This window comes from Amphibalanus amphitrite, unplaced genomic scaffold (genome assembly GCF_019059575.1).
Source record: "Amphibalanus amphitrite isolate SeventyFive unplaced genomic scaffold, NRLGWU_Aamphi_draft 000292F_arrow, whole genome shotgun sequence".
NCBI classification, from domain to species: domain Eukaryota; kingdom Metazoa; phylum Arthropoda; class Thecostraca; order Balanomorpha; family Balanidae; genus Amphibalanus; species Amphibalanus amphitrite.
This window is the reverse complement of record NW_024881787.1, coordinates 675,303-687,508: the sequence shown is the minus strand read 5'-3', so window position 1 is coordinate 687,508 and position 12,206 is coordinate 675,303. Positions and strand designations below refer to the sequence as shown.

General features: G+C 45.9%; 1 protein-coding gene across 3 annotated transcripts in view; it reads right to left on the bottom strand.

The window, feature by feature from the left end:
• Nucleotides 1–236: 236 nt before the first annotated feature.
• LOC122387618 (heparan-alpha-glucosaminide N-acetyltransferase-like) overlaps nucleotides 237–12,206 on the bottom strand; it is a 126,769-nt gene continuing 114,799 nt past the window's right edge. For all 3 annotated transcript variants that reach the window (XM_043377978.1, XM_043377976.1, XM_043377977.1), the window contains exon 7: nucleotides 237–1,435. In XM_043377978.1, coding sequence (XP_043233913.1) covers nucleotides 1,432–1,435 — 4 coding nt within the window. In that variant the 3' untranslated portion in view covers nucleotides 237–1,431. The remainder of the gene's footprint in view (nucleotides 1,436–12,206) is intronic.

The window sequence follows — 12,206 nt, the reverse complement described above, 5'->3', positions numbered from 1 at the left end:
TCGCAAGCTTAGTGTCGTTTACTTTTTGTTGGTTGCTTAACCCGTTCTTGAGTTATAAAAGGCCATCAAACTCACCGTTACATACCGAAGTTAAAAAAATGTAATGCAATATAACTCAAAAAGTTTTGATCTGAGAAGTCTGATATTTTGCCAGGCGTCTTTGGGGCCTATGATTACCCCTAGGACCGATTTTCATTAAAATCTGAGAGATGAGGGTGACGGGTTTCAGATTCAGATTCCCTTGTCCGGGTTCAACCGGTAGTTTATTATTATCAATCCATTCCTTTCGATGCATTTAGTGCAGATAACAATAAATGAGCTAACTCGCAAATAGGTCAAAATAAACATAATTCGCCCGTATTTATAACGAACAATGTGACACTACCGATAGGTTAGGGTAAAAGGATATAGAACAGTTAGTCGTGTTAGTAGCGAGTCCATGTTATTCGTTAATGATATGGAAGGAATCGGTAGTGTCATTGTTTAAAGACCCACCGTTTTATCATACACGCAGATCGTAAGCCATACGAGGTGAAAATAACCAGTCGTCAATCATTGTAACATACGGTAGGTAAGTGGCACTGTCCATAACGTGATAGGTGGCGCCAGCAGTAATACTGGTGCCGAGAGTGTCGAAGCAATGACAATATCGGACAATGCATTACCCAATGCCGCAATGGCAGCAACACTCCTCCCCCTTTTAGCAACTCAGCGCGGAGTCAAGGCCATTATTCATCCACCAGTGCCCCCGTCGCATCCAGTTCACCGCACAGCAGAGCGTTCAGTTCGTCAGCGGCATCCCCTCTTTACCTATCAGCAGGTCGATTAGTTCATCAGTAACAGGCCAAATATGTCAGCCGCCAAGCAGACCGGCACTACACCACCCAACCAGTGGCCGCACCGCCATCACCCACTCCACTGTGGTACGGCCACGACACTCATGGAGGCTGCCATGGTCAGCTGAGCACCCAACAACCAAGTACACACAGCTCCAGTGGTCCGCAGAGCAGCACAAGCGCAGAAGTCACCTCCGCAGCCGCACCTCTGATCCCAGCTCAGTCACGCGTTCTCCCTCGTGTTCACGGTAGGACTCCTTCGCCATGGTCGTCAGCTCATCCGTACTCCAGGTCGCAGGCATCACCTATCTCCGCCAGAGTCCACCATGGCTCGGAAGACAGAGGCAGGCCACCAGCCCGGCGGCCAGGTGGGGACGGAGCCTCAGACAGCATCACTGGTTCACTGACGGCTTCACGTCAGCACTCCTCCTCCATCCTCCCAGTCAACCAGGGTCGCAACACCCATCGGTCACCGCCACAGCCCCAAGCCATGACTGGGTCCGTCAGCGCGGCTAGAGGCAGACCGTCGGCCTGACAGTCAGGTAGCCGGCCGTTACTCTCCGGCCACGCCGCCGTCGGCTCCTCAGTCAAGAGGTCAGCTGTCGAGGAGACAGCAAGGTTAGGCTCTCACGGGGACAAGGTAGGGGTTGGGGTGGGGTCACGTTCGGTAACGTGATTACCGAATGGCCTGTTGAAATTAACGGGGAATTACAATACCAAAATACCAATTTGTAATTACAATACAAAACGGGCAATTACAATACCATCAAGGTATTATATACGTCTATACGAGAAATTATCAATATAACGGGCAATTACAACATAACGTCATATAGAGTTCACACCAAACGCAATAATTCAGAAAAAAACATAAGCAACAGCGCAGCAGGGTAAAGGGCGCAGTGCTTCCTGAGGCCTGCCGCACTGCGCAAATATCAGTCTATATATCAGCAACGATGTATCACCATCGATAACCCAAGGGAAAATAGAAGTGATAAAGGGAAAAGTATAATCAAAGAATGAAGAGCTAAAAAAGGAGAAAACTAGTATGAATCAATAAAAATAACCTTAATAGATTTTTTGAAGTGGGATTTAGAGGAAGGAATGTCTCGGATATCCGGAATAAGAGGACTAATGGTTCTGTTCCAGACCCTCGGTGCTTGGTAAAATAAATTAAACAAAATGTAGTTCCTATGTTTATAATTAGGCAGCCTCTCAGCACCATCCGTGTGCACAGTTTCACAGAAATGTATGTTGCCTCTAAGATTTCGAGCCGAATGATACAGATGGAACCTCCTGGCCAATGGCCATGGTAAATGACCATGTAAGAAGTCAGGCAGCACAAGAAGAAGCTGGTACTGAAGAAGGTCAGTAATCTTCAGGAGTCTCAGCTCTCGAAATAGGGGTCCTGTATGGGCAATTCGCCCTGTTCCAGCTACTAGACGAATAGCACGTTTCTGCAGTACGATTAGCGGTTGCAAGGAAGATTCATAATTAGACCCCCAGGTAACAAGACAATAAGTGAAGTATGGGAGAATAAGAGCGTTATATAAGAGTAATACCTGCTTCCTATCAAATAAATACCTTGCCCTACTAATTATACCTAAGTTCCTACTGACAATGGATGAGACCTTTTCAATATGCGACTTAAACCTGAGGTTTTCGTCGACCAGGACACCAAGATATTTCACAGTCTGTGCCCTCTTTATATGTATATTGTTGGCCATAATACTTAGACCATCAAGAGAAGTCGACGGAGAAAATATCTGATAAAATGTTTTTGAAGCTGATAATGATAGTCGATTTGAATGTAGCCACTCTAGAATTTTAGGGAATGACACAGACACAGAAGCTTGCAAGTTATTGATGCTAGAAGCCGTATAGAAAATTGCTGTATCATCAGCAAAGAGGAGAAATTTTGCTTCAGGGGATACAGAACTAAGATCATTAATATATAAAAGAAATAGCAAGGGCCCCAAAATAGATCCCTGTGGGACCCCACATGTAACCTCCTGAGGGCCGGATGTGATGCCTTTGTATTTTAATATGTGACTTCTCTCTGAAAGATAAGACTTAAGAAGTACAAGAGAATCACCAGAAATGCCATACACCTTTAATTTAGCAAGCAATATATCTATATTTACCGTGTCGAAGGCACGAGCGAGATCTAAATAAATAGAGGTGGATATATTGCCCTTAGCAAGATTGGAAGTTATATGGTCATGCAAGAGTGCAATAGGCATATATGTAGAGTGCTTAGATCGAAATCCAAAGTCCAAATCCAAAGATTCATTGTATTCACGTTAAATCCGCTATTGCGGCTTTTCATCAACGTAACGTCAAACGTTAAAAAGAGTTGACATAGCAAAACAGATACACACAATTCAAGCACAAGCACACACATGCATACAAGTCAATCAATCATTCAGTTTGAATCACGCCCCAGCAAGTAGCGTTTCACGGCGGTTTTGAATGCTGGACGACCATTGTAACGGTGCATGAATTCGTTGTACTCCGAGACACCGCTATACAAAAGTTGCCGCCTGCCTGCCTCTGTTCGAATTCGTGGCAGCCTGAACCGGTTCGCATTTCGCGTGTTGTGACCCTGGTCGGACGCTCTGTCCAACTTGCTTGCCATCGCAGTCGGCTGTTGTGTCTCCACAATGCGGTGTACAGAGCACATTCGATGATACAGGGCCATGCCTGGTGCAGTGAGCCACTGCAGATCGCGTAACACATCCGACACTCTGTCATATTTCCTTCGCCCGCTCACAACTCGCGCGCAAAAATTCAGTATTTTCTGAACGCGGTGCAGCTCCGTAGCACCACAGGTACCGTAAACAGCGATGCAGTAGCGGAGTCGGGAAACAACGAGCGAGGTGACAATGGGCACGATTACATGGGGCGGCAGAACGTGTTTTGCGTGGTTTAAAGCTAATAATGTCCCGGTGGATCTAGAGACGAGGCGACTGACGTGGTCGTGAAATGATAGGTGCTTATCCATGACAATGCCCAGGTTAGTAACCGAGTCGGACTCACGGATGGTCGTGCCGGCGAAATTCACACTGATAGTTGGCATGCCTTTCAGCATCTGACGCGTTCCCAAGACGATGAGCTGACTTTTTGCTGCGTTGACCTTCATGTCGTGGGCGCAAAACCATGCGTATAGGGTAGACAAAGCCTGTTCAGCAGTGCATATTAGTTGTTCAAGGTCTGCACGTTTTCCCGTGACGAGAAGCTGCGTGTCGTCGGCAAATTGCACAATGTTGACACCTGGTACATGCAGACACATATCATTCACGAAGATCGAGTACAGGAGACAGCTCAGTGAACCGCCCTGAAAAACGCCAGTCGTTATGGGGAGGGATTTTGACATAACTGAGGAACCCTCGGCGTTGCGGATCATCACTTGTTGTGTATGACCGCTCGGGCCTGGTACGATCTATCGTGGAATGCCCCAACTGGGTCGAGGCAGGTGGAGGCCGGCCAGAGGTCATGCTCATATCAATCACCCTTGACCCCGTCCACCGCCCCCGGCGGATACTCAACAGTGCGCTCATTGGCTCATTGGTTTGTCTCAGTGAGTGCCAATCACAGTCAGTTCAGTGTGCGTGCTGCATGTGAGATCACAGCGAAGCACGATACTGACAAAACCCTATACTTGGAAGAGGCCTTCTGGACGGCGTTGCCAGTTAATGGGGTGGGGGGAGAAATTCGACATACAAATAAGTTTCTGAAATAAAATGGTCAGTGGATGAATAGCATAACATTTCTTTCAACGTTCACTCGTTTTCTTAAAAAAGACGAAGAGAAGAAATAACGTTGAAGCATATGACTATTAAGCGAGCCAATACTTTTTTTTAAAAATCATATTTATGGAAGGGTGCAATATAATTGCAGTCACATGGGTGTAACTTTGTATACTTTTGAGGTCCCATGTGGGACCCCAAAGCGAACATTTGGGACCCCAATTGTCATTTTGTGACCCCAATAGTGGAGGCCCCCGAGACGCACCAGGTACTTTACAAACGGAGGTCTGATGTTCATATAGAAGGTTCTCTAGAAGGTTCTCTATAAATAGGAGGCCCCTTGGACAAATCGGAGGCCCCCTGGACAAATAGGAGGCCCCCTGAACAAGTAGGAGGCCCCCTGAACAAGTAGGAGGCCCTCCGGAAAACAGGAGGCCCCCTGGAGAAATAGGAGGCTCTCTGGACAAGCAGGAGGCCTCCTGGACAAATAGGAGGCCCTAGGCAAATAAGAGGCCCCTAGACAAATAGGAGGTCCCATGGACAAATAGGAGGCCCTCTGTACAAATAAGAAGCCCCTTGAACAAATAGGAGGCCCCATGGATAAGTAGGAGGCCCTCTGTACAAATAGGAGGCCCCCTGGAAAAATAGGAGGCCCCCTGGAGAAATAGGAAGCCCTAGACCTAGACAAACAGGAGGCCACTTTCACAAAAGGAGGCCCCCTGGACAATTAGGAGCCCCTGGACAAATAGGAGGCCCCTTTCACAAAAGGAGGCCCCTGGACAATTAGGAGGCCCCTGGACAAATAGGAGGCCCCTGGATAAATAGGAGGCCCCCTGAACAAGAAGGAGGCCCCCTGGATAAAGAGAAGGCCCCCTAAAATAGGAATAGGAGCCCTCTGGATAAATAGGAGGCCGCTTGGAAAATAAGAGGCTACTTTAACTAATAGGACGCCCCCTGGACAAATAGGAGGCCCCCTGAACAAGTAGGAGGCCCGCTGGATATATAGGAGGCCTCTTGGGCAAATAGGAGGCCCCCTAGAAATATAGCAGGCCCCTTGGACAAATAGGGGGCCCCCTGGACAAATAGGAGGCCCCCTGTACAAATAGGGGCATCTTGAACAAATAGGAGGCCCCATGGACAAGTAGGAGCTAGAAGCCCTCTGTACGAATAGGAGGCCCCTATACAAATAAAAGGCTCCCTTAATAAAAAGGAGGCCCTTCAAAAAAGGAGGCCCCTGGACAAGTAGGAGACCCCTGCACAAATATGAGACCCCTGGTCGAATAGAAGACCCCTGGGTAATCGCCCACTATCATGGAACATGTTGTTCGATGATGTAGAGATGCCAGGGTCAGGGTCAAGGTCAACCTGGGTCATCTAATCATTGGATTCGTCTCTTTCCAAAGAATCTGTTGCTCTTGACCGCGAAGCTTAAAATCTTGTAAGAAAAAATTGTGGTGATGTCGAATAAAATACCTACACAAGCAGCGGGCCAACCCATGATATACCGATGACGCTGCCGTATTAGTGCCAAGCCAGCTAGAACAGCTCTTTGTCACACTATCCGACTAATTTGCTGGCTGTGGTCATTTCACGTCAAGTTAGGTCAAGGTCAATGATATGTGTTTGTATGTCTGTGTATGTCTGTGTATGTACTGATGTGTGCACAGATTGGTTTGTGTGTCCCTGCCTATTACATGAGATCATGAACTGAGAAGCTTTTACTAAACATGCAGTCGAAGAAAATTCACGAAAAGTAAATTCAGAGCGCTGTTCGGCAGCCGGCTATTTTGTGTGCAGGGTATGACGTATTTCGCGAGCCGACGTCACAGGCGATGACGTCGGCTCGCGCGCGAGCCGAGCGCCAACTACAAACTAACGGGAACCCTCGGACACCCTCGGGGCATAAACCGCGGAGTAGCATATTGAGCGAGTCTTATAAGAAAAATTCATATATTTTCGTTTCTCAAATGATAATCACGTGTCTCTTACCTTTTTACATATCATTTAGGCTTACCTAACACTTCAATTGCCAAATATCTGCAATTTATTCAAGCGAAGGTATTTTCAGTAAATATCAATGGTATACTCGTAGACCGAAATCTTTTGAATAAAAACTCCAACCAACAGAAATAAAAATAACTTAAATTATTCCAACCATTTCCTCCCAATAAACAACATCAAAACTTACTTTTACACACATCATTCATAATAAAGCATACTATATAACACGCCGCTTTTGACAATTGCGGCGTCGAGTGGCGCGCTGCTAGCGCTCTTTTTCGATCGCAGAGACCCTGCACGCGCGCGAGCACACTACGTCACGTCCGGGGGGCACAGGTATATGAAAAATCGCAGTGACGTAACACTTTTCTCGCTTCTCATTGGTCAATAGCCCGTTGCCGGGGTAACGTGCACGTATGTGAGCGCGGGCAAGAGTACTAGCCGGCCGCCGATCAGGGCTCAGCATGCCTAAAACGCAACAATTTTAGATGAACTAGGTTGACCTTGACCCTGACCCTGACATCTGTACCTACATCGCAGAACAACATGTTCAATGATAGGTGGGAGGTAAGACTGGCAAAAAAAAAAACGAAATCAGGGTGTCAAAAGCTCACAAGGCCCATAGCCAACGCAAGACATTGGGTATTCGTCATTTAGGGCATGACATGACCTGAAGAACAAGATCATATCTTCAAACCCAAAAGCCACAGAAACTTGAAATTTTCAATGGACGCTGAGAAAAGATAGAAAAACAGCTACACAAAAAATCAGGTTTCTAGCTTTTACAATGTTCAGTATAGAGCAGAAAAAACTAACTTGGGGGTGGCAACCCTCACCCCAGGTGCGGGCGAGCGTTAACCCTCACACTTTCTGGGGTCGGTTAGATTCCTTGCGCAATGCTGTGCAAAATTCTTTTTTTATAATAAAGGCATTTTGTTTTATTGTCGAAAGTGAAAAAGCCAGAAATTTTCGTTGATTTCGGACGCCGTGGGGGAAATTTGCATACAATGTCACCCTGCTGGCCTGGAACCACCAGTAGGGTCAGGTGACCTATCATTTCTTTATTAATATTAAAAAATTAAATCATGGCATCCGAGCTGTGACGAAAAATAAGTGGCCTAAATCCGATGAGAAAACTGGATTTGAGGGTACCCTGGGTTTGACTTCTGAGCCTCTGGTCCTCCAGTGAAAATTTCTTAGAGGAGGCCCTGGCGTGGTTCGTAAATTACCGCTTCCACGATTGGAGGCCCCTAATTGCTTGGAGGCCCCCCACTAAATGGAGGCCCCCTTGGACGTTTGGGACCCCAATGGTAATGTCAAAGTTTCACCCATGTGCAGTCACACTTGTATTTTTTAGCGATTGCAATTTGAATTGGTGATCATTCCGGACACGGTCTGAAGCTATCGGGATAAATAATTGAAATACCTGGGTGAATTGCGCCACCCATGTGCCGATGAGTTTGAATTTTTCCGCTTTGCGATAAAAAAAAAACAACTGTTTTGCAAGAAGGACGGCTTCCGTTGACCAAACGTTTATTGTCATCTCAAAGGGCGGTGACCACCTCTCCTCGACCCCTCCCCTTTATTTACACGACGAAGTCCCGTCCCTCACCGCCGACTGGTCACGTGATTGGCCTCGCCCGAGGCCCAGCCGACTGACCCGGAGCGCGGTAGGCGTCATGCCATGCTGCTTTAATCACTCAACACACCGCGGCTACTGTTCACACAGCCGTGACACCAGAAACGTCGTGGTGGAGCGGTTAAGCGTTAGGCTATGGATCGCGGGGTCGCGGGTTCGGTCCGCGCCGGGTTGTCCGTTTTCCACAGACTGGTTCTGGCCGGCTCAGGCGAGATGATATATCTTTTGAGGTTATGACCTCACGAGCACTATGAATACAATCGACATTCGTTGACTCTTGTTCGGTCATAAGATATTAGCCGATGATATGTTTGTGTATGGAAATATCTCTTTTCTAATTCGCAAAAAGTAGCCGACTCACTTTATCATCATATAACTCACTTGACATAATTGCACTGGCAAGTGAGTTGCTAGAAATGTGACCTCGTCAGAACCATTTTGCAGGTTGTTAAAAGGACAGACAAGTCCATTGGCTGCGGTGACTATGCAACCTGCCCTGATCATGTAAACGGCATTGTGACTAGTTCAGCCACGAACACATTCCGCATTTTCCTGGAAAGAACTATCGGCACGCTCGGTGCCGCGGAGGGTATGCCAACCTAACAGACCCGCGCTGTCCAGCGCACCGCTAGCCCGGAGGCGGTTGGCGAGGCTGACCCCACTGACCTCGCTCCGCGACCAGACTCTCGGTCACTCACGCCACAACCGAGAGGCGCCAGCCTCGACGCAGGGGCATCTGGCGCCATTCATGCTGCCTCCGAACACGGTGATTGGTTTGCTGCAGAGTCACGTGGTTGGGGCATCAGTGGCGTAATCAGGAATCTCACCAACAGATGGCTCTGACCGACGATTTTTAAATACGGAGTGATCTAAGGGCAGGTGACATAATACGAGCTTACAGTTGCAATGATGATGGCACATGTAGGCTACATTCCAAGTTTCATGATAATCTGACAAATGGTTCCCAAGATACAGATGCAAACTCTAACCACTACGGATACCCCACATTACTTCAGCGGTGACCTGTACCTACTAGTGATGTCAATTAGGGAAAATCGGTATACCGATACCAAACCAAATATCAACCAAAGCCTCGGGAAAATACCGAAACCAAACCAACTTGGGAAAATGAGGGAAATACCAACTTTTTACCGATTTCTTAGCCTCTTATGCATTAGTGAGGGTTTATGATACCAACAAAATACCAAACACATTACGATTGAAATACCAAATACCAAGTTGGTATCGGTTTGGTATCGGTATACCAAAAAGTTGGTATCCGATTGACATCTCTAGTACCTACCCTACACCTACCTATCTTCAACACTCAACAGTCAACAGTGCAATGTCAGATAAATTTGTAAGTAACTCTGAGAGACAATTATAATATAAGTAAGGACTAAGGAGTAGCATAGTAACCTATCTCTTATTATTACCTAGAAAGTCTTAGGTATTTGAAAATTCAAAAGCACAAGTTCCGAGAGGCATTCATGTTTTTTTTTTAAATCAAACTTTTTCTACATGATAATGAGACAAATGCTACTACTTCTTACTTATCAGATAAAATTATTCAAACATTACAACCTCAAAAATAGGATTAACCCCACCTGTGAAACATTCAGCATCAACAGGGACTCCATGCGCCACGAGGAAGGGCCATGACCTTGCATGAGTGGCTCAGGCCTCAGAATCAGATATGATCTTGAGTTGAGACTCATTGAAAGTAGTTAATGTAGGTATACAATATACATTCTCCAAACGGCACCTAGTTTAGCAGTGCCAACTGGCTGCCAGCTAGATAGAGCCCATCCGTCACTTACCATTTGTTGGCTCAACGTGGAGATTAAAATGAAGGAATATAAAAAAATATTGTTAGTCTACAATTTTAGATTAAAAATGACGTCATTGAATATAAATCGATATCAGGAGCACCGGAGCACTGACCAAGTGGCTCTTTTGGTAAAAATAAATTGTCATTGGTGCAATTCGGGCAACGTCATCCGGCCAATTTGTCACGAGATTCAGACGTGAAAGTTATCAACTGCGCCATTAATGTAGTTTTCTTAAAACATACTATGACTTTCGCATTCTACTCTCGAATTCATGACGTCACTCATAGTACATATTTTAGGCGAATGGAGATCGCTGAGGAAATATTTCAAAGCTCCTTTACATTATTCTGAAGATTCTATGATGTCATAAAACAAGTTTCTTTTTAAACTTCTATTTCATGGAAAAATGTGCATTTTGTGGTTTATTGGCAGTTGAGCATCGCAATTTTGCGGTTTATAGGTGAGTTTATTTATATTATAGCATAGCCTATAGGTAGTTTATAGGCTATAGGTAGTTTGGGCGTATTTGACTCTATAGACGCCCAAACTCTTATGCTGTTGATTGATTATTGGGACCAAATTGGGACTGGGAGAAGGGGAGGCAGCCGCAGGTGTCAATTCTGACTTCTGACATGTAAAATGTAGGTACCTAGGTAGTGTAGCAGGCACTTGGTTTGGTAAGACTAAGTACCTACCAACTGCCAAATGCTTTTGGCTCATTAGGCGCCTGTGCCTGAGCCTCTGAGGCTCTTGTAAGTCTGAAATATGGAGTTAAGTGATGGCTAAAGCTGAGGGGGTGATCTAGCATTAATTATTAGGGTGTTGATGGTGACTTGTAAACGACTCAAAAAAATTTTGAGTCGATTCTTTGTTTGAGTCTGAAAATTTGAATCGATTCATCAAATGACTCATGATGTTAAATTTAATTGATTCGAATCAACTCATGACTCATCAAGTTCCTCGATGAAGTGATTCGAATCAACTCATGGCTCATCGAAAAACGGTTTGATTCTGAGTCGATTCACGAATCAACTCAGAGGTGTTTACAAGTCTAGGTGACACCTACTATGAATGGCCGGCAGGACGCCTAATGGTTGATCTAACCTGACCTGACCCGACCTGGCCTAAATGCATAAAGACATCGTCTGTGATCAAAATTAGCATGAAATTCGTGATCAGCACCCCAAAATACCCCGTAACACCCTAACTTTGCGAAGTTTCTAGAGGTCTCGATTTCCCTTCTTCAGTTGGGTCATTAAACTGACTTGGAAAGTCAACTAATGGCCTTGGACTTTGAAATTGGATATATTCGGCCTCAGTTCGTCATAGGCAGCACGCTTGATTTTTCCGTGAAGCTCTAGCTTGATCAAGGGCCAAACGGCTGAGCCGGGGGTCCAATCGAACCCCCTATACTATGTTGACTATGCACATTTACAGGTAAAATTCTCACCAGAACACACCAGCCAACATCTGTGCACAATCTGGCTACAATATTACCTATGGTTTGCCCTCTACGAATAAATACGTGCTAGATCGGAAAAATCCCCACTGTGCAGTGGGTCGGGCACGCGGTCAAACCGCCTGAGGGCCAGGTCGCCAGACTAGTGCCGGAATGTCCGGAATTCGGACCGCTAACCCGAAAGAACTGCCTTTTTTGCAAAGCCATCAGTTATGTGTTTCTGTGATATATGTCTATAAAACATTAGTCGTATCCACCAATACCCTGGTCTTTTTCCTTTGTGACCCTGCCGCAGCGTTCGCCGGTATGTCACAGCCGCAGCTAAGCGCAGTGACATCATCGGAAAAAAGCTTCATAACTTGCTTCGTCGCAGGTGGACGCAGCGATACGTTTCTGGTCAGGCAAATATTGGGGAGCAAGGTAATACCAAAAATACCGGGGGGCATTGGGGGCATTTAGTATTGCTCTGTATTTGTAAGTCTCTTGAAGCATTGCACACACATCTGTGACATGGACATTTAAATTAGCTGTGACAGTAAACAAGCAATGACACAGCTGACTTTTTTGCATTCATCGCATTGCCCAAGCTTCAAATTATTAGTTTTGACCAAATATTTCCGTTTAACTATTATTTAGAACCGCCTATACTCGGATAATTCCAACGTCCCTTTTCTCTCCGACATGGACAAG